This window comes from Meles meles, chromosome 11 (genome assembly GCF_922984935.1).
Source record: "Meles meles chromosome 11, mMelMel3.1 paternal haplotype, whole genome shotgun sequence".
Taxonomy (NCBI): Eukaryota; Metazoa; Chordata; class Mammalia; order Carnivora; family Mustelidae; genus Meles; species Meles meles.
This window is the reverse complement of record NC_060076.1, coordinates 38,227,001-38,250,363: the sequence shown is the minus strand read 5'-3', so window position 1 is coordinate 38,250,363 and position 23,363 is coordinate 38,227,001. Positions and strand designations below refer to the sequence as shown.

General features: G+C 38.7%; 1 protein-coding gene across 2 annotated transcripts in view; it reads left to right on the top strand.

Annotated features, from left to right (window-relative positions):
- The window catches only part of UBE2R2 (ubiquitin conjugating enzyme E2 R2), a 122,201-nt gene that overhangs the window by 84,031 nt on the left and 14,807 nt on the right, over positions 1 to 23,363 (top strand). For both annotated transcript variants that reach the window (XM_046022876.1, XM_046022875.1), the window contains exons 2-3: positions 1,666 to 1,752; positions 18,940 to 19,037. In XM_046022876.1, coding sequence (XP_045878832.1) covers positions 1,666 to 1,752; positions 18,940 to 19,037 — 185 coding nt within the window. The remainder of the gene's footprint in view (positions 1 to 1,665; positions 1,753 to 18,939; positions 19,038 to 23,363) is intronic.

Below are 23,363 nucleotides of genomic sequence, written 5' to 3'. Positions count from 1 at the left end.
CATGAGCCAAGTCTTCTAGATTCTTTAAGAATTTGTTAGAGTTTTTCAAAGCCCTTATTAAATTTTTTGGTTAGTCTATTGTCAGCCTAACAGGCAGCTTTGAAGTTCAGTATTCGTCTATCGTTGTCAACAAACACACCCAAAGAAAATTATTTTCACGCCGTCCAAGCTACAGATCAGGTCAAATATAGACAATCTTGCAAGTGAATTTTTCTAGGGAACCATTAAAAAGGTCAGATAAGTGACATTTCTTGGAGATTAAGGCTTTGAAGAAATTTCAGTACGTGTGGCTGCTTGTCTTCACTTTGAATGTGCTTTGTTAGTTTTAAGGTTACCATAGCTCTGGAGGGCAGGCATGGGACTAGGGCAAGTTAAAACACCACAATGTTCACTGTTCTTATTGAGGGTTAGCTCTTTTTCTTAAATAGATGCTCTTTGAATTCCTACAGACCTTTAAATTCTTGCCAATTTTCTCATTGCTTTTATTGAAGAAAGAAATTTTAAGTGTCTTGACATGCCATGTTGGTTTTAACTTATTTACTCTTAGCTTGTCCTTTCTGTCTCTTCCACAGGCTCTTTTAGTATACTGTTAGATGAGGATCTTTTTGGGTTTTTCGTATTTGAAGTATGGGGTACTGCCAAGGACAGTCACTGCAGTTATTTATAATAGCAAAAGAGTGAAAACAACCTAAGTGTTTCAAAATACAGAAATCATTTTTTAAAATGATTTGTCTATATATTCATATAATGGAACGTTACATAGTCACTACCAGCTATGTATTCAGAGACCGTTTTATAGGAAAATGTATGATTATAGACAGGAGAAGAGTATAAAATGCAGTATATTTGAATTTTTGAAAATAAGTTTGGTAAGGAAATAAACATGTATACACCAAAAAAAACTGCTGGAAGGAGCTGTATCAAAATAGTAGCATTTCAGAGAAGGACAGTTATCATATGATCTCACTGATTCGTGAAATTTGAGAAACAAGACAGAGGATAATAGGCAAAGAAGGAAAAAATGAAACAAGGCAAAACCAGAGGGAGACAAATCTTAAGAGACTCTCAGGAAACAAACTGAGGGTTGCTGGAGGGGAGGAGGGCGGGAGAGGTGGTGTGGTTGGATGAGGGGCATTGGGGAGGGTATGTGTTAAGGTGAGCACTATGTGTTGTGTAATAATGATGAATCACAGGTCTGTACCCCTGAAACAAATAATACATTTATGTTAATAAAGGATAATGCATGATCAAAAAAAATGGTAGCATTTATTATTTCTGGGTGGTAGTTAGGTGAGTTAAAAATTATCTTTGTTCTGTATTATGTACCTTTATAAGGTTGTGTTAATTATTTTTTGTGATAAAGTGCAGTAAAATTAGTGCAACACATCTTTACCTATACTGTTCTTCACTCATATGAGTTTAATTAAAAATTGAATGGCTTTTGAATTTTGGTGATTAACATAAGCTCATATAAATATAAATATTTGTAAGAATGTGCTAATAACTCTGACATTGGGGCTAACAAAATACATATGAGCAGTTGTTAATCCTAAGAATCTATTCTGTAGAAAGGAGTTTTGTTTCACTGGGATATAGTAAGGTGAATTATTAGGCGTGAAAAACCTGTAGTCTGATTTATTAGCATTTCATTTTTTCTCTTTTCAGGCGCATATTAAATTTCCTATTGACTACCCATATTCACCACCTACCTTCAGATTCTTGACCAAAATGTGGCACCCCAACATTTATGAGGTAAGAGACATATGATGTGAATTTCTCTGAAGATTTACTTTTTAGATACAGTCCTTTAAAATAACCTTTATATCTCCATATGCTGTGGTTAGTCTGTAGCCACAAGGGAGTATTCATGGTTCCCCACTTTTAGTAATCTCTAGTTTAATTGTTCAAAATTGAGGGTAGTTTTATCTTACCAGTGTATGTTATATTTAACAATACAGTTTTAAACCTTTGTTCCTTATTGCTGGAATTATAAAGCCTAGTGTTAAGACTTGCATTTAAGAAAAATTAGTATATTAAGTCATACAAATTAATTTGTGTACCTATCCTCTAGCATCACAGTTATGGTCACCTGTTGCCATGATCAGAAATTTAGCACTTTAGGGGAATTTATCCTACTATGTTTGGACTGGCCTACTTTTAGGAATTGCTGCAGAACAGTTGAGAATCTGAGAATGAATCCAAGGTGAGGTTTTTCTCTTGGACAAATTCACAGCCTGAGGGAATCATTTCTAGTTTTGTTGATGAAATGTACTTAGCCTTGGGCTAATCTGTAAGGATGGTAGAATGATGCATTTTGTTTCTCAGGATACTTATGTCAGGATCCTGTAAAATATCCTTAGAGTCCACTCCTTTACCATTCTGTAATATTTTTCATTGTAATAAGGCTCTGAGGTGGTTTCATTTTATTGAAGCTGTGGCCCAAACAGAAAATTGATTTTTAAAATTTGCAGCATTAGTTATGTAGTTCCTTTTATTGGCCTGGTGTATATTGGGAGGCTCCTTTGCACTAAAAACAGAGCAGCGTCGTCTTTGATTCGCTTGTATGCAAGTAATGAAGAACTTTCTCTAGAGTCCTGAATTTGGATCTCCATCTGTATAAATTAGCACACTGGAGCAGCCTTAGTGTTTTTCACAACTTGCTTTTTCTTTGAAGTGTATATCTTCACTTCCCCCCCGCCCTTTTCTATTTATTTATTATTTATTTGAGAGAGAGAGAATCTGTGTTGGGGGTTGGTTTGGGAAGTGGCAGAGGGAGAGAGAGAATCCCAGCAGACTCCCAGCTGAGTATGGAACCTGATACAGGGCTCAGTCCCCCAACCCTGAGATCGTGACCTGAGCTGAAATCAAAAGTCAGTCGCTTTAACTGACTGAGTCACCCAGGTACCTCCCCCGCTTTTTTTTAGAAGCCAGGAGGGGTAGAGGGAGACATACAATCTTAAGCAGACTCCTTGCCAGCGAGGAGCCCCACGTGGGGCTCAATCTGACAACCCTGAGATTTTTTTTTTTTAAGATTTTATTTATTTATTTATTTGACAGTTCACAAGTAGGCAGAGAGGCAGGCAGAGGGAGAGAGAGAGGAGGAAGCAGGCTTCCCGCCTAGCAGAGTCTGATGTGGGACTCGATCCCAAGAGCCTGGGATCACGACCCGAGCCAAAGGCAGAGGCTTTAACCCACTGAGCCATCCAGGTGCCCCAACCCTGAGATCTTGACTGAAATTAAGAATGAGATGTTTGACTGAGTCACCCAGGCACCCCTCTTTTCTTCTTTAAACAGAACAAACTGGTGTTCAAAAGGTGATATGTGGTTACATTTCCAGAAATAAGCTCCCAGAATATTGTAATAGTATCTTTAGTATTTGACATAATCATAATATGAATAAACAGTAGTAATTACCTTATATTATCTGTATAACTAAGTTACCCGTTGTAGGAGAGAGACGTGGAAGCAATTTGCTGTTTCATAAATTCAAAGTGAGTTCAATACACATAGAAATGCTTTTGTGCCTCTGTCCATGTAATATATATATGTATGTATATACATATATATTTTATTTATTTATAGATAGATTTTTTTTTTTTAAAGATTTTATTTATTTATTTGACAGAGATCACAAGTAGGCAGAGAGGCAGGCAGAGAGAGAGAGGAGGAAGCAGGCTGTCCGCAGAGCAGAGAGTCCGATGCGGGGCTCGATCCCAGAACCCCGGGATCATGACCCGAGCTGAAGGCAGAGGCTTTAACCCAATGAGCCACCCGGGCGCCCCTATAGATAGATTTTAGATAGCAAGAGAGAAGTGAGAAAATAAGCTTTTGTTTTGCTATTGAGAACTAATTTACCTTAAAGCGGTATATTCACTTGTTTCCATCTCAAGTTATCTAATTCCCAAACCCCTCTCATACAAGAAACAAAAAACAAGGAAAGGAATTGAAAACTGAAGGAATAAAATGTCACTGAACTCACCTTTCCACTATTTTCACACTTTTTTTTTTTTAAGATTTTATTTATTCATTTGACAGAGAGCACAAGTAGGCAGAGAGGCAGGCAAAGAGAGAGAGGGGGAAGCAGGCTCCCTGCCAAAGCAGAGAGCCCAATGTGGGACTCAATCCCAGGATCCTGGGATCATGACCTGAGCCGAAGGCAGTGGCTTAACCCACTGAGCCACCCAGGTGCCCCTATTTTCACACTATTAAGGTAGGCAATTTAGTTCTGTCTCTTTAATATTTAGCATTGGATCATTATTTAAAAGTATTTTTCATATTCATAAAAATATTTTTGGTGGTAAAATAATGCATACATATCTTACAAATAGTCATTTTTATTTTCCATGCTATAAAAGTTTTCTTTTAAAAGAAGTGATAAGTCAGTTAGGAATTTAATTTGAGGTAGTCCTGGTGGTCATGAGACTCTTCTCACATAAGTTATCTTTGCTACATTTAGAAATGGAATCAGAATTGAACTTTTTTTTAGAGCGAGAGAGAGCACACATGAGTGGGAAGGGCAGAGTGAGAGGGAGAGAGAATCTCAGGTAGAGTCCATGCTAATCATGGAACCTGAGGGGGTGCTCAGTTTCACAACCCTGAGGTCATGACCTGAGCCTAACCTCAAAGTCAGACACTTAACCAGCTGCACTACCCAGGCTCCCCAGAATTGAGCTTTTTGAGGGCCTATATCAGTATTTGTGCTTCTAGAGAATAGGACTCTTGCGTTTTGGCCGAAGGGATATTCTTGGTGGTGGTTCTCTACTCACCCACCTGTGTTGTCTACTTAAGGTGGACACATAGTGGATCTCAGTGTCAAATTGCTCTCATCACCGAAACGTTTACTGTGGAGTTACTTATAATAGAACTGCAGGGGAGGGGGGACAATGAAACAATCGAATCAGAAAACAAAAGCAGACTACTCAAATTCCAGAAAAAGGGACTTGATGAAAGAGTTTTTGATAGGGGCTCCTGGGTGGCTCAACTGGCTAAGCATCTGCCTTCAATTTAGGTCATGATCCCAAGGTCCTGGGATGTTCTGCATCGGGCTCTCTGCTCAGCGTGGAGCCTGCTTCTCCCTCTGCCTTCCGCTTCCCCTACTTCTGCTCTCTGTTTCTCTCTAATAAATAAATAAAATCTTTATTTTAAAAAAGTTTTTGATATATTAACTTCATGGGCATTAAAAATAAGTATTGTAGGGTGGGGGGACTCCTGGGTGGCTCAGTCTGTTAAGCTGCTGCCTTTGGCTCAGGTTGTGATCACAGTGTCCTGGGGTCGAGCCCCGCATCAGGCTCCTTGCTCATCTGGGAGCCTGCTTCTCCCTCTGCCTGCAGCTTCCCCTGCTTGTATGCGCTGTCTCTCTCCCTCTCCCTCTGACAAATAAATAGAATTTTAAATTAATTTATATATATGTATAAATCATATACATATACCATTATATACATATAATATGTGTGTATATATGTATACAAACATACATACATACATACGTGTATGTATGTATGTATGTATTAGGGGCACCTGGGTGGCTCAGTTGGTTGAGTGTTTGACTCTTGATCTCAGTTCAGATCTTGATCTCAGGGTCTCAAGTTCAAATCCCTTGTTGGGCTCTACACTGGGCATAGAGGCTACTAAATAAATGAATGAGTAAATGAATGAATAAAAATAAATATTGTAAAGACTGTTGTTGTTAGAGAATAGTTTATTATGTCAGGTTTTAAAAATCACTACACCTTAGTTACAGTTTTGTTAAATGTATCCATGGACACATTACTGCAGCCCCAAAGTAGTAAATATTGCAGTGTTATATGAGTGAACCTAATTGTTTTAACATTTCCTTTATCGTTGCCAAGTTTGTGAAATTTATAAATATCAAGGGGAAACTTGGAGAACAAAAGAAATTTAATACGAATTTGTCATCAGTCATTCTACTTCTGTCAGTTTTGTAATATGTTGAGTGAGCTCAAAAATACAGTTTCCTGGTTATATAGGTAATGGAACTTTCAATGTAGACAACCAACAAACCCCATTTGCCTCATGGACCATGTATTAAAAACAGGTTTTTAATACATACTGTGATTCACTATGAACTTTACAGCTATGGCAACTCATAATCTCCCTGTTCTTTATCATTTATTTAAAAAATTGGGGGGGCACACCTGGGTGGTTCATATGGTCATCTGCCTTTGGCTTAGGTCAAGATCTCTAGATCCTGCGATCGAGCCCCATATCGGGCTTCTCCCTCTCCCTCTGCCTGCTGCTCCACCTCCTTGTGCTCTTTCTCTCTCTCTGTCAAATAAATAACTAAAATCTTTAAAAAATTTTTTAAGAATATACTGGTATTTTATTTTATTTAAAGATTATTTATTTATTTATTTGACAGACAGAGATCACAGGTAGGCAGAGAGGCAGCCAGAGAGAGAGGAAGGGAAGCAGGCTCCCTGCTGAGCAGAGATCCCGATGCGGGGCTCGATTCCAGGATCCTGGGATCATGACCTGAGCCGAAGGCAGAGGCTTTAACCCACTGAGCCACCCAGGCTCCCGATATTTTATTTTTTTAAGTAAAAAAATTTTTTTTATTTGAGAGAGAGAAAGAGAGCCCGAGAACGGAGAGGGTCAGAGGGAGAACCAGACTCCCTGCTGAGCAGGGAGCCTGATGCCATACTCCATCCTGGGACTCCAGCATCATGAGCCAAAGGCAGTTGCCTAACCAACTGAGCCATTCAGGTGCCCTAGAATATACCGTTTTTTTAGAGTAATTTTAGGTTCACTGCAAAATTGAATAGAAAACACAGTATTTGATTATCTTTAGGCTATAGTATTTTTAAATATTATTGTTTTAATAATGATTACAGTTAGATTCTGCTTTTTTTAATAGGCTATTCCCAAGACATGTTGTCTTATCTTGGGCTACCATAACAATAGTATACAGGGAATAGCTTAAACAGAAGAAATTTATTTTTTCACAGGTTGGGAAACTAGAACTAGAACATCAGGGTACCAGCATAGTTGGTTTCTGAAGACTCTTGTGGCTTATCTGTGTCCTCACCAAGGCTTGAGTAGAGAGTGAGCTAGCTCTCTGGTATCTCATATAAGTGTTTTTGCCAAGTCTACAGAACCATAACTTTTTGGAATAATAAAATTAGGGCTTTAGTAGTGAATGGGCCTAATTACACATAGTTTATGATCGTTGTAATAATTTAGTTGGATGGTATGCCATTATCAGCTTTTCAGAAATTGAAAGAACTGTGTATGTCAAGAGTCCTCTACAATAAAACTGTAATCACAAATTATTTTTTTAAAGATTTTATTTGAGAAAGAGAGCATGAGAGGAGAGAAGGTCAGAGAGAGAAACAGACTCCCCAAGGAGCTGGGAACCTGATGCAGGACTCAATCCTGGGACTCCGGGATCATGACCTAAGCCAAAGGCAGTTCCTTTACCAACTGAGCCACCCAGGCGCCCTGTAATCATAAATTATATTTTAATTATTATTCAGAAAAGACTAGGTAAAAGCAGTAGTAATACTGTATTAGGGTTCTCCAGAGAAACAGAACCTAGAGCATATATAGAGATAAATACTAGAGGAGGTTTATTATAAAGGTTGGCTCACATGGTTATCAAGTCTGAGAAATTGCACAATCTCTACAAGCTGTAAAACTAGGAAAGCTGGGAGTATAATTTAGACTGAATCCAAAGGCCTGGAAACTAGGAAGCTGCTGGTGGCAATCCTAGAGTACCAAGGCCCCAAAACCCAGAGTTACAGTGTTCCAGCTCAGTTGAATTTGTCCTTTGCATTTTTGTTCTATTCAGGCCCTCATGGACTGGATGATGCTTTCCCCAGTAGGATCTCTGTTCCCATTATGGTGGATATTCTTTACTTAGTCTTCGGATAGAAATATTAATTTTTTCTGGGAACATCTTCACACCTGGAAGTAATGTTTTACCAGCTGTCTGAGCATCCCTTAGCCGAGTCAAGTTGACAAATTTAACCATCCTGGTTACCTATCTTTTCCACCCATTCCTCCTTTCCCATCCACATATGGTCTTCTGTGTTCTGTGTACACCACTATATTCACAGCGAGATAATTAGGAAATTCATTTGAATCCTTTAGATAGCAGGGTGCTTTAAAATAAGGGCTTACTCCCTTCTTATTTGATAACACTCAGTAAAATTGTTAGATAATGCAACAAATTATACCTCACCTAGTTCTGTTTTATCTCCTTTGCTCATTTAATGTACATTTCTTTCTCTTTGATTAAATTATTCTTTTCTTTTTTTGGTGGAATTATCTAATAGAGCTATGGTTTTTCTGTGGTTTCTCTGGGAATTTACTTTGTTATTCCTCCCAGGAATCAAATAATAAAACAAAAGAAGTCATATTAGAATTGATTACAAATAAAGTGATAATATATTCTCTGATGATTTTTTAATGCTAGGATAAACTGCTTAAGTTCATTATTATTGAACTTATTTCATATAAAATTTAAATATAAAATTTTAAAATTCTATAATATTTATATATATTTTTTAGAAATTTATTTATTTGTTAGAGATCAGGAGTGGGCAGAGAGGCAGGCAGAGGGGGGCGGGAAGCAGGCTCCCTCCTGAGCAGAGAGCCCGATGCAGGACTCAATCCCAGGACCCTGGGATCATGACCTGAGCCGAAGGCAGAGGCTTTAACCCACTGAGCCACCCAGGCGCCCCAAACATTTATAATTTTTATTAAAATGCTTTCATTTCAATGTCTAGGTGTTATAAATATAGTAAAGATGTGAAGTTTAAACCCACTTTTGGGGTGCCTGGGTGGCTCAGTGGGTTAAGCCTCTGCCTTCAGCTCAGGTTATGATCCCAGGGTCCTGGGATAGAGCCCCAAGTTTGACTCCCTGCTCACTGGAAGCCTGCTTCTCCTTCTCCCTCTGACCCTCCCCTTGCTTGTGCTCTCTCTCTCTCTGTCAAGTAAAATTAAGCGCGCGTGTGCGCACGCACGCACGCATACACACATACACGGTCTTTTAAAAAATATAAAATAAATCCACTCCTTAAAAATAATTTTAGACTTAAGAGTTTGCAGAATAGTACAGAAAGTTCTCATATAACTTCTACTCAGGTTTCTCTAATGTTAACATCTTATGCAAGAATAGTACATTCATCAAAACTGAGAAATTAACTTTGGTACAATACTGTTAAGTATAGACTTTATTTGGAGTAAAGTGTGGAATGGGGAAGTTAAAACATTTATTACTTGTCTATAGCTGCTCTCTGTTCCTCTGTAGAGGGGAGACAAATTCTGTTTCTGTATTGTGTTGGTAAATCATCAGAAACATGCTTGAACTTAATCCACATAAAGATGCTGAGTGCTTGTTAAAATGTTATCAGTATTTATTATCAGTTTTTAAAGTGTGCATTTATTTGATGGGAACCTGGGTGGCTCAGTTGTTTGAGCAACTGCCTTTGGCTCAGGTCATGATTCTGGAGTCCCCATATTGAGTCCTGGGTCAGGCTCCCTGCTTGGTGGGGAGTCTGCTTCTCCCTCTGACTCTACCCCCAACATTCATTCTCCCTCCCTCCCTCTCTCTCTCTCTCTTTCTCAAATAAATAAAATCTTTTAAAAAGTGCATTTGATGAACATTAAAAATTTACATAATTTTGGTCAGTGGTCTTTAAAAAATGGACTTGAACAAAACATTTCTTGGGGTGCCTGGGTGGCTCAGTGGGTTAAAGCCTCTGCCTTTGGCTCAGGTCATGATCTCAGGGTCCTGGGATCAAGCCCTGCATCAGGGAGCCTGCTTCCTCCCCTCTCTTTCTCTGCCTGCCTTTCTGCCTACTTGTGATCTGTCAAATAAATAAATAAAATCTTAAAAACAAAAAAAACCCAGAACATTTCTCTTTGAATTCATTTAAAGATTCTTCAAATGAGGGGCACCTGGGTGGCTCAATGGGTTAATAAGCCTCTGCCTTTGGCTCAGGTCATGATCTCAGGGTCCTGGGATGAGCCATCAGGCTGTCTGCTCAGCAGGGAGCCTACTTCCCCACCTCTCTCTGCCTGCTTCTCCGCCTACTTGTGATCTCTGTCGAATAAATAAATAAAATCTTTAAGAAAAAAAAAAGATTCTTCAAATGAATATGAATGCTTTCTTATGTGATCAGAAGTTGGTAACCTATATTTTGTTTGCTTTAACTACTAAGATAAATTGATGTAACTTTTCTTTTGTACCCAGTAAAATATATATATTTTTTGTTTCCATTAAAACAACTCATTACTTGACTTGTAAAAAAGATTCTTTAGTCCTAAATCATTAGGGAAAAGTTCGTGGAATGTTCCTGTAGAACTGTCAAAATCGCTGTGTGACTGTCATCTTGGTTTATATGAACAAAGGAGTTGTTGGGTCCCCCCAAAATTGGGTACCCCAGTAATGGGTCCGTGATTAAAGGAGCAAGACTGATACAAAGCAAAGGTCAAGCAAAGCTTTATTTCGCGCCAAGCATCAGGAATCAGACGGACTGTCAAACAGACCGTTGGGGTCACCCCTTACAGAGGACGACCCCTCCCTGCTTTCCAGACTAACTTTTATAGAGCAAAGGCCCCGTGGTTGGGCCTGGTCACACACAGGTGGCTAATTGAATTACAATTCACCCCTCAGTAGCCATGGAAACTAGCCCATCACCTTGGTAGCTAGGAGACAGTATGCGCCCCCACTGATTGAATGTCTCCACCTGGCCTTACCCACCCTTGTACTTGGACTTTGTTACCTGGGACTGGTTTCCAGGACTTAAGTTAAGTTCCCCTTGGGGCGGAGGGTTGTTGTCAATCCATGTTTTACAACAAAATGATAGTTCAACTGGGGTGGGGCTGCTCTGGCCCTTACAGAGTAAGGTGAAGAAAGTCACCAGAAACCAGATGATTTTGATTCTGATTGGGTGTTGAGATTTTACCTAGCAAATGCGATTTAATAATAAACATTATTTAAAGTTTGAGTTTGTTATGTTTTAGTTAGATTTTTCATTTTTCCTTATAGTTTGTTTTTTTTTTTTTAAATTAAATAAGGGGGCGCCTGGGTGGCTCAGTGGGTTAATTAAGCCTCTGTCTTCAGCTCAGGTCAAGATCTCAGGGTCCTGGGATCGAGCCCCGCATCGGGCTCTCTGCTCAGCGGAAAGCCTGCTTTCCCCTCTCTCTCTCCGTCTGACCCTCTGCCTACTTGTGATCCCTCTCTCTCTCTCTGTCAAATTAAAAAAAAAAAATAAGGACACTAGTTTGCTCTGTGAGGGTATACAAACTTGAAGGATTTAAGTATAGGTACATTAGCCACTATTGAAAACGTAGTATTTAGGCCACCAAATTTGTCCTTTTGTAGAGCTGGGCTCTGGTTTGTAATTAGTCTTTGACAAGCAGGATTTAATATATATTTATGTAGTTATATTCATGGATTTGCAGATATTATCCATTCTCTCTAAATTTAAGGTACAGGGAAAAGGTTTCCCTTGGCAGTACTATGCCCAAGTTTGGCCGCAAATCCGAATCCTGGGGAGAAGTTGTTAAAAATAAAGAATACTGGAGATTTCAGTTTAATTAGATTTGGAAGGGGCCTAGGCTAGGTAGCCTTAATTTTACATTTAGAACTCTCTGGGTGGCTCTAGTCAGCTAAACGTCTGCTCAGAGTCCTGCTCAGCGGGGAGTCTGTTTCTTCCTCTGCCCTCCACTGCTCCCTACTTGTGTGCATGCTTTCTCTCAAATAAATAAAAGCTTAAAAATGCATTTATGGAGACCCAAAGCGTCCCCTATACTTTAAAAATAATAATTATAATAAATAATAGTAATTTATTGAGGTAAAATTCACATACATAAAATGAACCATTTAAAGTAAACATAATTCAGTGACATTTAATATGTGGTCCCAGTGTTGTTCAGTTGTCACCTCTGTAAAGTATTTCCATCACTCCTGCATAATACGTTACCTATAACACACTTTCTCCCCATTCCCATTTCACCCTAGTACTAGTCTCTGACAGCCATGCCCCCAAATTTCTATCTCTTTGTGTTTATGTATTCTGGATATTTCTTTTTTTTTTTTTTATTTGACAGAGAGAAATCACAACTAGGCAGAGAGACAGGCAGAGAGAGAGGAGGAAGCAGGCTCCCGTGGAGCAGAGAGCCCGATGTGGGGCTCGATCCCAGGACTCTGGGATCATGACCTGAGCTGAAGGCAGAGGCTTTAACCCACTGAGCCACCCAGGCGCCCCGTATTCTGGATATTTCTTATAAAGAGAATCATACAATATGGACCTTTTGTCTCTCGCTTTCACTTAGTCTAATGTTTTGGAAGTTCCTCCATGTTGTATTGTGTATCAGTACTTCATTTTAAAAAAAGATTTTATTTATTTGAGAGAGAAGGTGGATGTGCAACCTGGAGGAGAAGGAGAGAGAATCTGGAGCTGACTCCACACCAAGCGCAGAGCCAGATGCAGGGCTCAGTCTCAGAGCTGTTCGATAATGACCTGAGTTGAAACAAGTCAGCTGCTTGACTGATGACGCATGGCGCATGGGCCCCAATTCTTCATTTATCCTTATGGCAGGATGATATCCATAGTATCCATCCATTGATGGACATTTGGACCTTCTTCACCTTTTGGATATGTGAATAGTGCTGCTGTGACCATGTGTATAGATGTCTTGCTTAAGTACTTTTTTTAGTTCTTTTGCTTATATACCTAGGAGTGGAATTACAAGATCAAATGGGTAATTGTGTACGTTTTACTTTTAGAGGAACGACCAGACGGTTCTACAGCAAATGAACCATTTCATATTCCCACCAACAATGTATGAGGGTTCCTGTTTTTCCACATCTTCACTAATGCTTATTTTGTAATTTTCGTTTTAATTCTTACCATCACAAGGTGATGTTAAGTGATTTCTTATTGTTGTTTTGATTTGCATTTCTCTACTGACTAATAATGTTTGTTCAAGTCCTTTTCCCATTTTTCAGTTGGCTGGTTTATCTTTTTGTCTTTGAGTTGCAGGAGTTCTGTCTAATGAAGGATATTAAACCCTTATCAGACATATGACTTGGAGATATTTCCTTCAAATCTATAGGGCTTTTAAAAATCATTTTGTTGATAATGTCCTTTGCATAAAAGCTTTTCATTTTGATGAAGTCTGGTTTATCTTTGTTGCTCATGCTTTTGGTGTCATATCTGAGAATACATTGCCATATTGAAGGTCATGAAGATTTACCCCTATGTTTTGTTTTGGTTTTAGAGAGGGAGAGGACAGGGACAGAAGGAGAGGAAGAGAGAGAGAATCTTATGCAGGCTCCAGGCCCAGCAGGAGCCCAAAGCCAGAATGGATTTCATAACCCTGAGATTATGACCTGAGCTGAAATCAAGAGGTGGTTGCTTAACCAACTCAGCCAGCCAGGCACCCCCATTTTGTTTTTGTTTTTTTAAAGAGTTTTATGGGGCGCCTGGGTGGCTCAGTTGGTCACGCCACTGCCTTTGGCTTAGGTCATGGTCCTGGAGCCCTGGGATGGAGTTCCACATCAGGCTCCCTGCTTGGCGGGGAGTCTGCTTCTCCCTCTGACCTTTCCCCTCTCATTCTCTCTCTTTCTCTCAAATAAATAAAATAATAAAAATAAATCTTGAGTTTTATGATTTTAGCTCTTAGATCTTTGTTCCATTTTGAGTTAATTTTGTACATGGTATAAGGTATGAATTCAACTTCATGCCTTTGCTTTTGGAATTTCCGTTATCCTAGCATCATTTGTTGAAGAGACTTATTTCTCCATAGAATGGACGTAGGATCCTTGTCAAAAATCATTTCACCGTAGATGTATGGATTTATTTGGTGACTCTTAGTTCTAGTCTGTTGGTCTATAGGTCTATCATTAAGCCAGTCCTATAAACTGTCTTGTTGACTTTAGCTTTATACTAAGTTTTGAAAACAGGAAGTGTGAGTTCTCCAACTTTACTCTTTTTTTAAAATTTTTATTTTATTTATTAATTTTTTAAAAGATCTTACTTATTTGACAGACACAGCGAGAGAGGGAACGCAAGCAGGGGGGAGTGGGAGGAGAAGCAGGTTTCCCACAGAATAGGGAGCCCAGTGTGGTCCCGGGATCCCAGGGTCCTGGGATCATGACCGAGCCGAAGGGAGACTCTCAACGACTTAGCCACCCAGGCGCCCCTTTACTCTTTTTAAAAAATATTTTATTTATTTGAGAGAGAGAGCATGCATGAACAGGGGAGGGGCAGAGGGACAGATAGACTTCACACTGAGTGTAGAGCCTGATGTGGGTCCTGACAACAGGACCCTGAGATCAAATGCTTAAACATCTGAGCCACCCATGCTTCCCTTTATTTACTTTTTTTTTTTTAAGATTTTAAAAATTTATTTATTTGAGGTAGAGGTAGCGACAGAGAGAGTATGAATGGGGAGGAAAGGGAGAAGCAGTCTCCCAGCTGGGCAGAGAGCCCCATTCAGGGCCGAATCCCAGGACCCTGGGATCATGACCTGAGCCGAAGGCAGAACTCTTAACTAACTGAGCCACCCAGGTACCCCATTTACTCTTCTTTTTTAAGATTGTTTCTGCTTTTCTGGGTACCTTAAATTTCTGTATAAATTTTAGAATCAGTTTTTCAATTTCTGGAAAAGGACAGTTAGGATTTGTTTTTAAAGATTTTATTTATTTGACAGACAGAAATCATAGGTAGGCAGAGAGGCAGGCAGAGAGAGAAGGTGGGGAGCAGGCTCCCAGGACCCTGCATGACCTGAGCTGAAGGCAGAGGCTTAACCCACTAAGCCACCCAGTTGCCCTAGGAAGCTAGGATTTTGATGAAGATTTCATTTAATCTGTAGATCAAATTGGGGATATTTTTCTGTTTACTTAGGTCTTTCATTTCTTTGAGCTGTGTTTTAATAGTTCTCTGTGTACAAATCTTTCACCTCCTTGGTTAGATTTATTCCTCAGTATTTTATCCTTTTAGATGCCATTGTAAATGGAATTGTTTTCACAATATCCTTTTTACGTTATCCTGTTTAGGTTATTGCTGGTATAGAGAAGTAAATCTGATTTTTGAGTTTTGATCTTATATCTTAAAACTTTGTTGAATTTGTTTATTAGCTTTAGTAGCTATCTTATGAGTTCTTTGAAATTTTGTCTTTTTTTTTAATGCTCAGTAAACCATGTTTCTTTTTTTATTTTATTTTATTTATTTGACAGAGAGAAATCACAACTAGGCAGAGAGGCAGGCAGAGAGAGAGGAGGAAGCAGGCTCCCTGTGGAGCAGAGAGCCCGATGTGGGGCTCGATCCCAGGACCCTGGGATCATGACCTGAGCCGAAGGCAGAGGCTTTAACCCACTGAGCCACCCAGGCGCCCCTGAAATTTTGTCATTTTTGAAATAATTCTGTTTCTTCCTTTCCAGTTTGTATGCCTTTTATTGCTTTTTCTTATTTAATGCTCTGGCTAGAACTTTCAGGGCAGTGTTAAATAGCAGTGGTAAAAATGATTATCCTTGTCCTGTTCTTGATCTTAGGAGAAAAGATTTCACCATTTAGTGTAATGCTAGCTGTGAGTTGTTGTTGTTGTTTTTTGTAAGATTTTTATTTGTTTATTTGATAGAGATCACAAGTAGGCAGGGAAGCAGGCAGAGAGAGAGGAGGAAGCAGGTTCCCTGCCAAGCAGAGAGCCGGATGTGGGGCTCGATTCCACGACTCTGGGATCATGACCTGAGCCAAAGGCAGAGGCTTTGACCCATTCACTGAGCCACCCAGGCACCCCTGAGTTTTTTTTTTTTTTTTTTAATTCCTTTACAATGTTGAGATACTTGCCTTCTATTTATAATTTTTTTAGTGTTTTTATCATGAAAAAGTGTTCCATTTTGTCAAATGCTTTGCATCAGTTGAGATGCCCATCTTTAATAAGTTATTTCTGAGTACAAATCTACGTATGTCATTCCACTGCTCAGAAATTTTTATGTATATAGGTATTAAACTCAGAACAAAGTAACATATTTTTCTGGTCTAATTCTTATATATAATCTATTCTTCGTTACAGGTGGGTTCTTTACCATTGTGGTAGATAGAATAATGGTCCTTCAGAAGAGTCCACATCCCAATCCCTGGAACTTGTGTTATGTTCGCTTATATGTTAAAGAAAAATTAAAGTTGCTTATCATTAGCTGACCTTAAAATAAAGAGATTATTCTGGATTACCCAGGTGGGCCCACTGTAACTTTCAAGTGGAAGAGGTAGGCAGGAAATGAGAGTGAGAGATGTGATTATGGGAGAAAGGCCCAGAGAAACGCAACATTGCTTGCTTTGAAGATTAGAGGAAGGAAGACCAAGAGCAAAGGCATGTGGGTGGCCTTTAGAAGCTTAGAAAGGACAAGGAAAGAGATTTTTTCCTTAGAGACTTCAGAAAGGAGTACATTGCTGCTGATACATTGAATTAGCCTTGTGAGAATAGTGTCAGATTTTAACCTACAAAAGTATAAAACAATAAATTGCTGTTTTAACTACTAAGTGTGTGGTGATTTGTTACAGTAGCAGTGCAAAACAAATACAACTACCCTAGCATATTCTGTTTATAATGTTGGTTTTTTGTGTTTTTTTTTTTAAGATTTTATTTATTTGACGAGAAATCACAGTAGGCAGAGAGGCAGGCAGAGAGAGAGGGTGAAGCAGGCTTCCCTCTGAGCAGAGAGCCGATGTAGGGCTCAATCCCAGGACCCTGGGATCATGACCCGAGCCGAAGGCAGAGGCTTAACCCACTGAACCACCCAGGCGCCCCTATAATGTTGGTTTATTTCTCTGGGCTAACTCATGTCTAAATTTCCTTTTTAGGTTGTTAAAACTATAGTTACTATTCAAGACCCATCTCAAAGCTTTCTCAAACACTAAGCCTTTATAGTTTGTCTTTCATACCATGTGCCCGGTGTCCTCTATCCAAATATACCCTGGTTTCTCCTTGTTTCTCTTGTGCCTTTTTTTTTTTTAAATAAAAATTTTTATTTATTTATTTGACAGACAGAGATCACAAGTAGGCAGAGAGGCAGGCAGAGAGAGAGAGTAGGAAGCAGGCTCCCTGCTTGAGCAGAGAGCCCGATGCGGGGCTCGATCCCAGGACCCTGAGATCATGACCTGAGCCGAAGGCAGAGGCTTTAACCTACTGAGCCACCCAGGCACCCGCCTTTTTTTTTTTAACCTCCCTCATAGCATCTAACAAGTTTTAGAATTTAGTATTTGGTATTTTATTAAAAATTTTATTCTCCTTTTAAAAATGTTCTATTATCTTGACATGGTTGTGTATTTTGTGTGTATATCTAAATTTGGGCTGTGTATATGTAAGATTTTTATATTTTAGTTATATCTCTATTTAGAATTTTGAATCTTTCATTTTAGACTAAGATTGGTGACTGTATCTTAGTCTTTTTTCTATTGAATGACAGTCTGTGATGCATATGGTAAGCAATCCATATGTATTTGGCTTAAACTAAATGTACATGTGGATTAGGTCCTATAATTTAAATTTAATGTACCAAAGGGCACCTGGGTGGCTAGGTCAGTTAAACATCTGCCTTCTGCTCAGGTCATGATCCCAGGGTCCTGAGATCAAGCCCTGTGTCAGGCTCCCTATTTCAGCAGGGAATCTGCTTTTCCCTCTCCTCTAGCTCCTTTCCCTGCTCATGCTCATTTGCGTTCTTTCTCTCAAATAAATAAATAAAATCTTACCCAAAAAAGTAGTCAGTTTTATACATATTATGGGGGAATTAAAATTAAGTTATTGGGAGGCATATTTTCAGTTTATATAAACGATACTTAATTGAAACCATGGATGTTAAAGATGGTTATAGCATCTCTCTAGATAGATTTTAAGCAAGGTCAAATTTTGGGAGGGGTTGTTTCTTTTTATGTACTTTAGAATCAGATGTGTCTGAAAATAAAGTTACTTGGTTGCTCCTCAAGACTCTTGAATCTCAGTTATTATATATTATATATGTCTGTTTTTTAATAGCTATATTTATTTTAGAGAGAGAGCACAAGCACGTGAGCATGAGCAGTGGGGCATGGGGGATGAAGGTTAAAGGGAGAGGGAGAGAAGCAGACTCCCTGCAGAATGCCTAATGTGAGGTTTGATTTCAGAATCCCAAGATTATAACCTGAGCCAAAATCAGGAGTCAGACACTCCACCAACTGAGCCACCCATGCGCCCCTCTCAATTTTATTTTATTTTATTTTATTTTTTTGCGCCCCTCTCAGATTTAAATGAGTTTTTCTTAGAAGGATGGTGCTATAAACATACTGCTTCTTTTTAAAGAAATACATCTTACAGATTGGTCAGAACTAATATTTATAGTACAAAAGAGTTTTCAGAAAGATTTTTTAAAAGATTTTATTTATTTGACGGAGACAAAGCTAGAGAGGGAGAAGCAGGCTTCCCGCTGAACAGGGAGCCCGATGCGGGGCTCCATCCCAGGATCCCAAGATCATGACCTGAGCTCGAAGGCAACCACTTAACAACTGAGCCACCCAGACGCCCCCATAATGTAAAAAATGTTTAATAATTCTTCAGCATTGGGGTGCCTGTGTGGCTCAGTGATTGAGCGATTGACTCTTCTGGTGTTGGTTCAGGACGTAATCTCATGGTTATGGGATTGAGCTCCTCATTGGGCTCTGGGATCGGGGCAGAGTCTGCTTCAGATTCTCTCTCTCTCCCCTTTTCCCTCTAGTGCACGCTCGCTCTCTCTCACACACACACAAACAAATATTTTAAATCTTTAAAAAAGATTCTTCAGCATTGATTGCAAACATGAAGAAAAAGAATTGTTTTCTCCCCTAATGATGAGAAGGCAGATTTTCTAGGAATGAAAGAAACTTCAGCAGAACTGATGTCCCTTTTTACATCATATTTTTGAGTATTACTAAATCTAATGTTTGTGTCTCATAGAATGGAGATGTATGCATTTCAATTCTTCATCCGCCTGTAGATGACCCACAGAGTGGAGAACTGCCCTCTGAAAGGTGGAATCCTACTCAGAATGTCAGGTAAGGAGTTACATAAGGAATAATCTAGTTTTTCAGTGGTTCTTAAGATTGGATGTTATCTTTATAACAAGTGCAAAAGACTGCTTTTTGTACATGGTGGTTTTGTCTTCTGCTAGAGCTTTAAGTAACATGTATGCATCATTTTTAAGAGTCATACTTACAGAGCAGTAATTGCATTTGTTACTCATTTCTTTATATGCATCTTAGTCTGAATTCTTCCTGTTACATTATCTTAAGTTCCATCTGCATCTTTGGATCTCATGATATCCATGTTTGAATTGGTTGTTTTCTTAATCCAGGATTCTTAATACATTTTGCAGAAAAATCTAAGTCTTTACAAACTCAATTGACTTTATATACTCACTGTGTTTAAAAGAGCTTCCATTATCTGTTGTTATTTTGTTTTATATGTGTATGAATGTTTCTTAATGATTTGAAGGGCTTATGTATTTCTTTTGATTCCCTTTCATTATCCATCTATTTTTTTTTCAAATTTGTATTTAAATTCTAATTAGTTAACATACAGTGCAATATTAAGATTATTCATCTGTTAATTGATCTGTTGAACTATCTTTGTAAATGGATGGTTATTTAACCATTTGTTTAGAGTAGTGTTCAGGAGTGGGTTACCTAACTCTTAAAAAATTTTTGGAAAACTACACTGTGGAATGTTTTTTTAGCCATTCATTCATTCATTCATTCATTCATTCATTCATTTATTTATTTTTGAGTAATCTCTACACCTAACATGGGGCTTGAATTTACAGCTCCAAGATAAAGAATTGCATGCTTGCACTCGGAGAAACAAACTGAGCATTTTGGGAGGGGAGGCTGGTGGGAGGTTGGGTGAGCCTGGTGGTAGGTATTATGGAGGGCACATGTTGCATGGAGCACTGGGTGTGGTGCATAAACAATGAATTCTGGAACACTGAAAAGAAATTAAAAAAAAAAAAATTGAATGCTCTACTGACTGAGCCAGCCAGGTGCTCCCACTGTTGCATGTATTTAGGTACAGATTTTGGTGTTTTGTTTTTTAGGTCAGTTTTTAAAAACATCTCAAATATAAGTAGTTAAAAAATACATTTTTTCTGCTTGCATTTGAATTTCCATTTTACTATCCCTACTGAGTTTTATCTTAATACTTGGAATTTTTATGTGTGTTTTTTTTAAAATATTTTATTTATTTATTTGACAGAGATCACAAGTAGGCAGAGAATCGGGCAGAGAGAGGGGGAAGCAGGCTCCCCGCTGAGCAGAGAGCCCGATGTGGGGCTCGATCCCAGGACCCTGAGATCATGACCTGAGCCGAAGGCAAAGGCTTTAACCCACTGAGCCACCCAGGCACCCCAAATTTTTATGTTTGATAGCCTTATATATTTTATTTATCCTATAATATTTTTCTTTTCTTTTTTTTTTTTTTTAAAGATTTTATTTATTTATTTGACAGAGATCACAAGTAGGCAGAGAGGCAAGCAGAGAGAGTGAGAGGGAAGCAGGCTCCCTGCCGAGCAGAGAGCCCGATGCGGGACTGTATCCCAGGACCCTGAGATCATGACCTGAGCCGAAGGCAGTGGCCTAAACCACTGAGTCACCCAGGCGCCCCTCCTATAATATTTTTCTGAAAGAAAAATCTGTACTTTAATTGCTGTGACAAGACAAAACTGATTACTCTGTTGAGTTAGTTTATTATGTAGTTGATTAAAAGCAGTACATCAATTATGCTTTCAATATTCTTTTACATTTTACATTATTATTAATAATTATTAGAAGTACATTTTAAATCTGGTAGATCGACATTTGTTTTCAGGTAGATCATGGAGCCATGAATAATTACTACATTGTTAGATTGAGTCAGAAATACAGTTGCAATTTCATGTGTATACATAATGTATGAATATACATTATATATACTAATATACACACCCAAGACTATGTGCATCTATATACATATGTACGTATGTATACATATACGTGAGGACTAACATACATAACATACGTATTAGATGCAATGATTAAGAGACCATATTTATATATGATAATGGAATAACATTTTATATGGCAGTGAAACTAAATCGTCTTAATTCCTTCTGAATTATTTGCAAAAATCATAGCGATCTATTGTCTTAAAAAAAAAAACATTGTGATATAATTCCCACACCCAACAATCTCCCATTTTATGTGTACAATTCACTGTTCTTTAAGTAGAAAGCTGTACAAGTATCCCCACAATCAATTTTAGAGCTTTTTTTTTTTTAAAGTAGGCTCTGTGCCTAGTATGGAGCCCAATGCAGAGCTTGAACTCACAACCCTAGGATCAAAACCTGAGCTGAAATCAAGAGTCAAACACCAAGCTGACTCAGCCACTGAGGTGCCCCATGAACATTTTTATCACCTCTAAAGAAACTCATACCTCTTAGCATTATACTCCCATTATCCCTCAACCTCCACCCTTCTACCTGCAACCCTAGGAAAATACCAGTCTGCTTTCTGTCTCTAGAAATTTACCTTTTTGGATATTTTGTAGGAGTAGAGTCATTCAATATGTAGTATTTTGTGATTGGCTTCTTTAACTTGGAATTTTTTCAAGGTTCATCTTTGTTATAGCATTAATCAGTACTCCATACCTTTTTTTGGGCTGAATAATAATTCCATTGAATGCTTAAACCACCCTTGGTTTATCCATTCTTCATTCAGTGGACCTTTGGGTTGTTTCCATTTTTTGGCTATTATGAATCATGCTGCTATAAACATGTACAAGTTTTTGCATATATACGTTTTTTATTCCCTTGGTATATACCTAGGAATAGAATTGCTGGGTCATATGATAACTCACTGTTTAACTTTTTGAGGAATTGCCAAACCGTTTTCCAACATGGCTGCACTAAATAGTACATGCCTACCAACAGTGTTTGAGAATTTGTTTTTGCACATCTTCATTAACAATTGTTACTATCTGTGTTATTATAACCATCCTAGTGGGGGGACATGGTATCTCGTTATGGTTTTGTTATTGATGTTTTCTCTTTAAATGACTTCTAAATTTTAGAACCGTTTTAGATTTTTTTTTTAAAGGTTTTATTTATTTATTTGATAGAGACAGAGACCACAAGTAGGCAGAGAGAGAAGGAAGCAGGCTTCCTGCTGAGCAGAGAGCCCGATGTGGGGCTCAATCCCAGGACCATGGGATCATGACCTGCACTGAAGGCAGAGGCTTTAACCCACTGAGCCACTCAAGTGCCCCAGAACCATTTTAGATTTTTGAAAATTGTGAAGTTAGTACAGAAAGTTCTTTAGAATTCCATGCATGATACCAAGTTATATTTAATAAGCATGACTCCTTAGGCAACTGTAACAGTCTCAGACTTTCCTTGTTTTTGATGATCTTGACAGTTTTAAGGAGTACTGATCAGGTATTGTAAAAATGTCCCCCAATTGAGATTTTTCCTATGTTTTCCTGGTTGTTAGAGTAGGGTGATGAGTACTGGGCAGAGAGACCTCAGACCATGGAGGTAAAATATATTGTCATCACCTTGTATTAAGGGTACAAAATATCAACATGACTTACCACTGTTGATGTTAACATTCATCACCTAGTTGGGACTCAGATTTTAGGTTTCTCCCATGTAAAGTTCCTTGTTTTTACCCTTTCTATTCTGTACTATTTCGAAGGAAGGAAGTCATAGGTGCAGCCCCCACACATAAGGAATGGGAATTACACTTCCATGAGGCTGAGATATCTGTATAAATTATTTAAATTCTTCTGCACAGGAGAGTGATTAAAATCAATACCTAAATGTGTATATACGTATGTATATATATGTTTGTTGATTCAGTCATTTTGTTAGTCTCTTTTTTAAAAGGGGGAGAGGGAGAGAATTTTTTTTAAGATTTTATTTATTTATTTGTCAGAGAGGGAGAGAACATGTGCACAAGCAGGGAAAGTGTCAGGGAGAGGGAGAAGCAGGCTCCCTGCTGAGCAAGGATTCCAGTGTGGGACTCAGTCCGAGAACCATGGGATCATGACCTGAGCCCAAGACAGACACTTAACTGACTGAGTCACCCAGGCATCCCGGGAGAGAGAGAATCTTAAGCAGTCCCCATGCCCAGTGTGGGGCCCAAAGCAGGGCTGGATCTCACAACCCTGGGATCATGACGTGAACTGAAAATAAGAACCAGATACTCAACTGACTGACCCACCCAGGTGCCCCTTTATTAGTCATTTTTAATGATCTGAAAAGCTAGTAACTCAGGAACTCTACTTTTTTTTTTTATTATTTTTTTTTAATTTGACAGAGATCACAAGTAGGCAGAGAGGCAGGCAGAGAG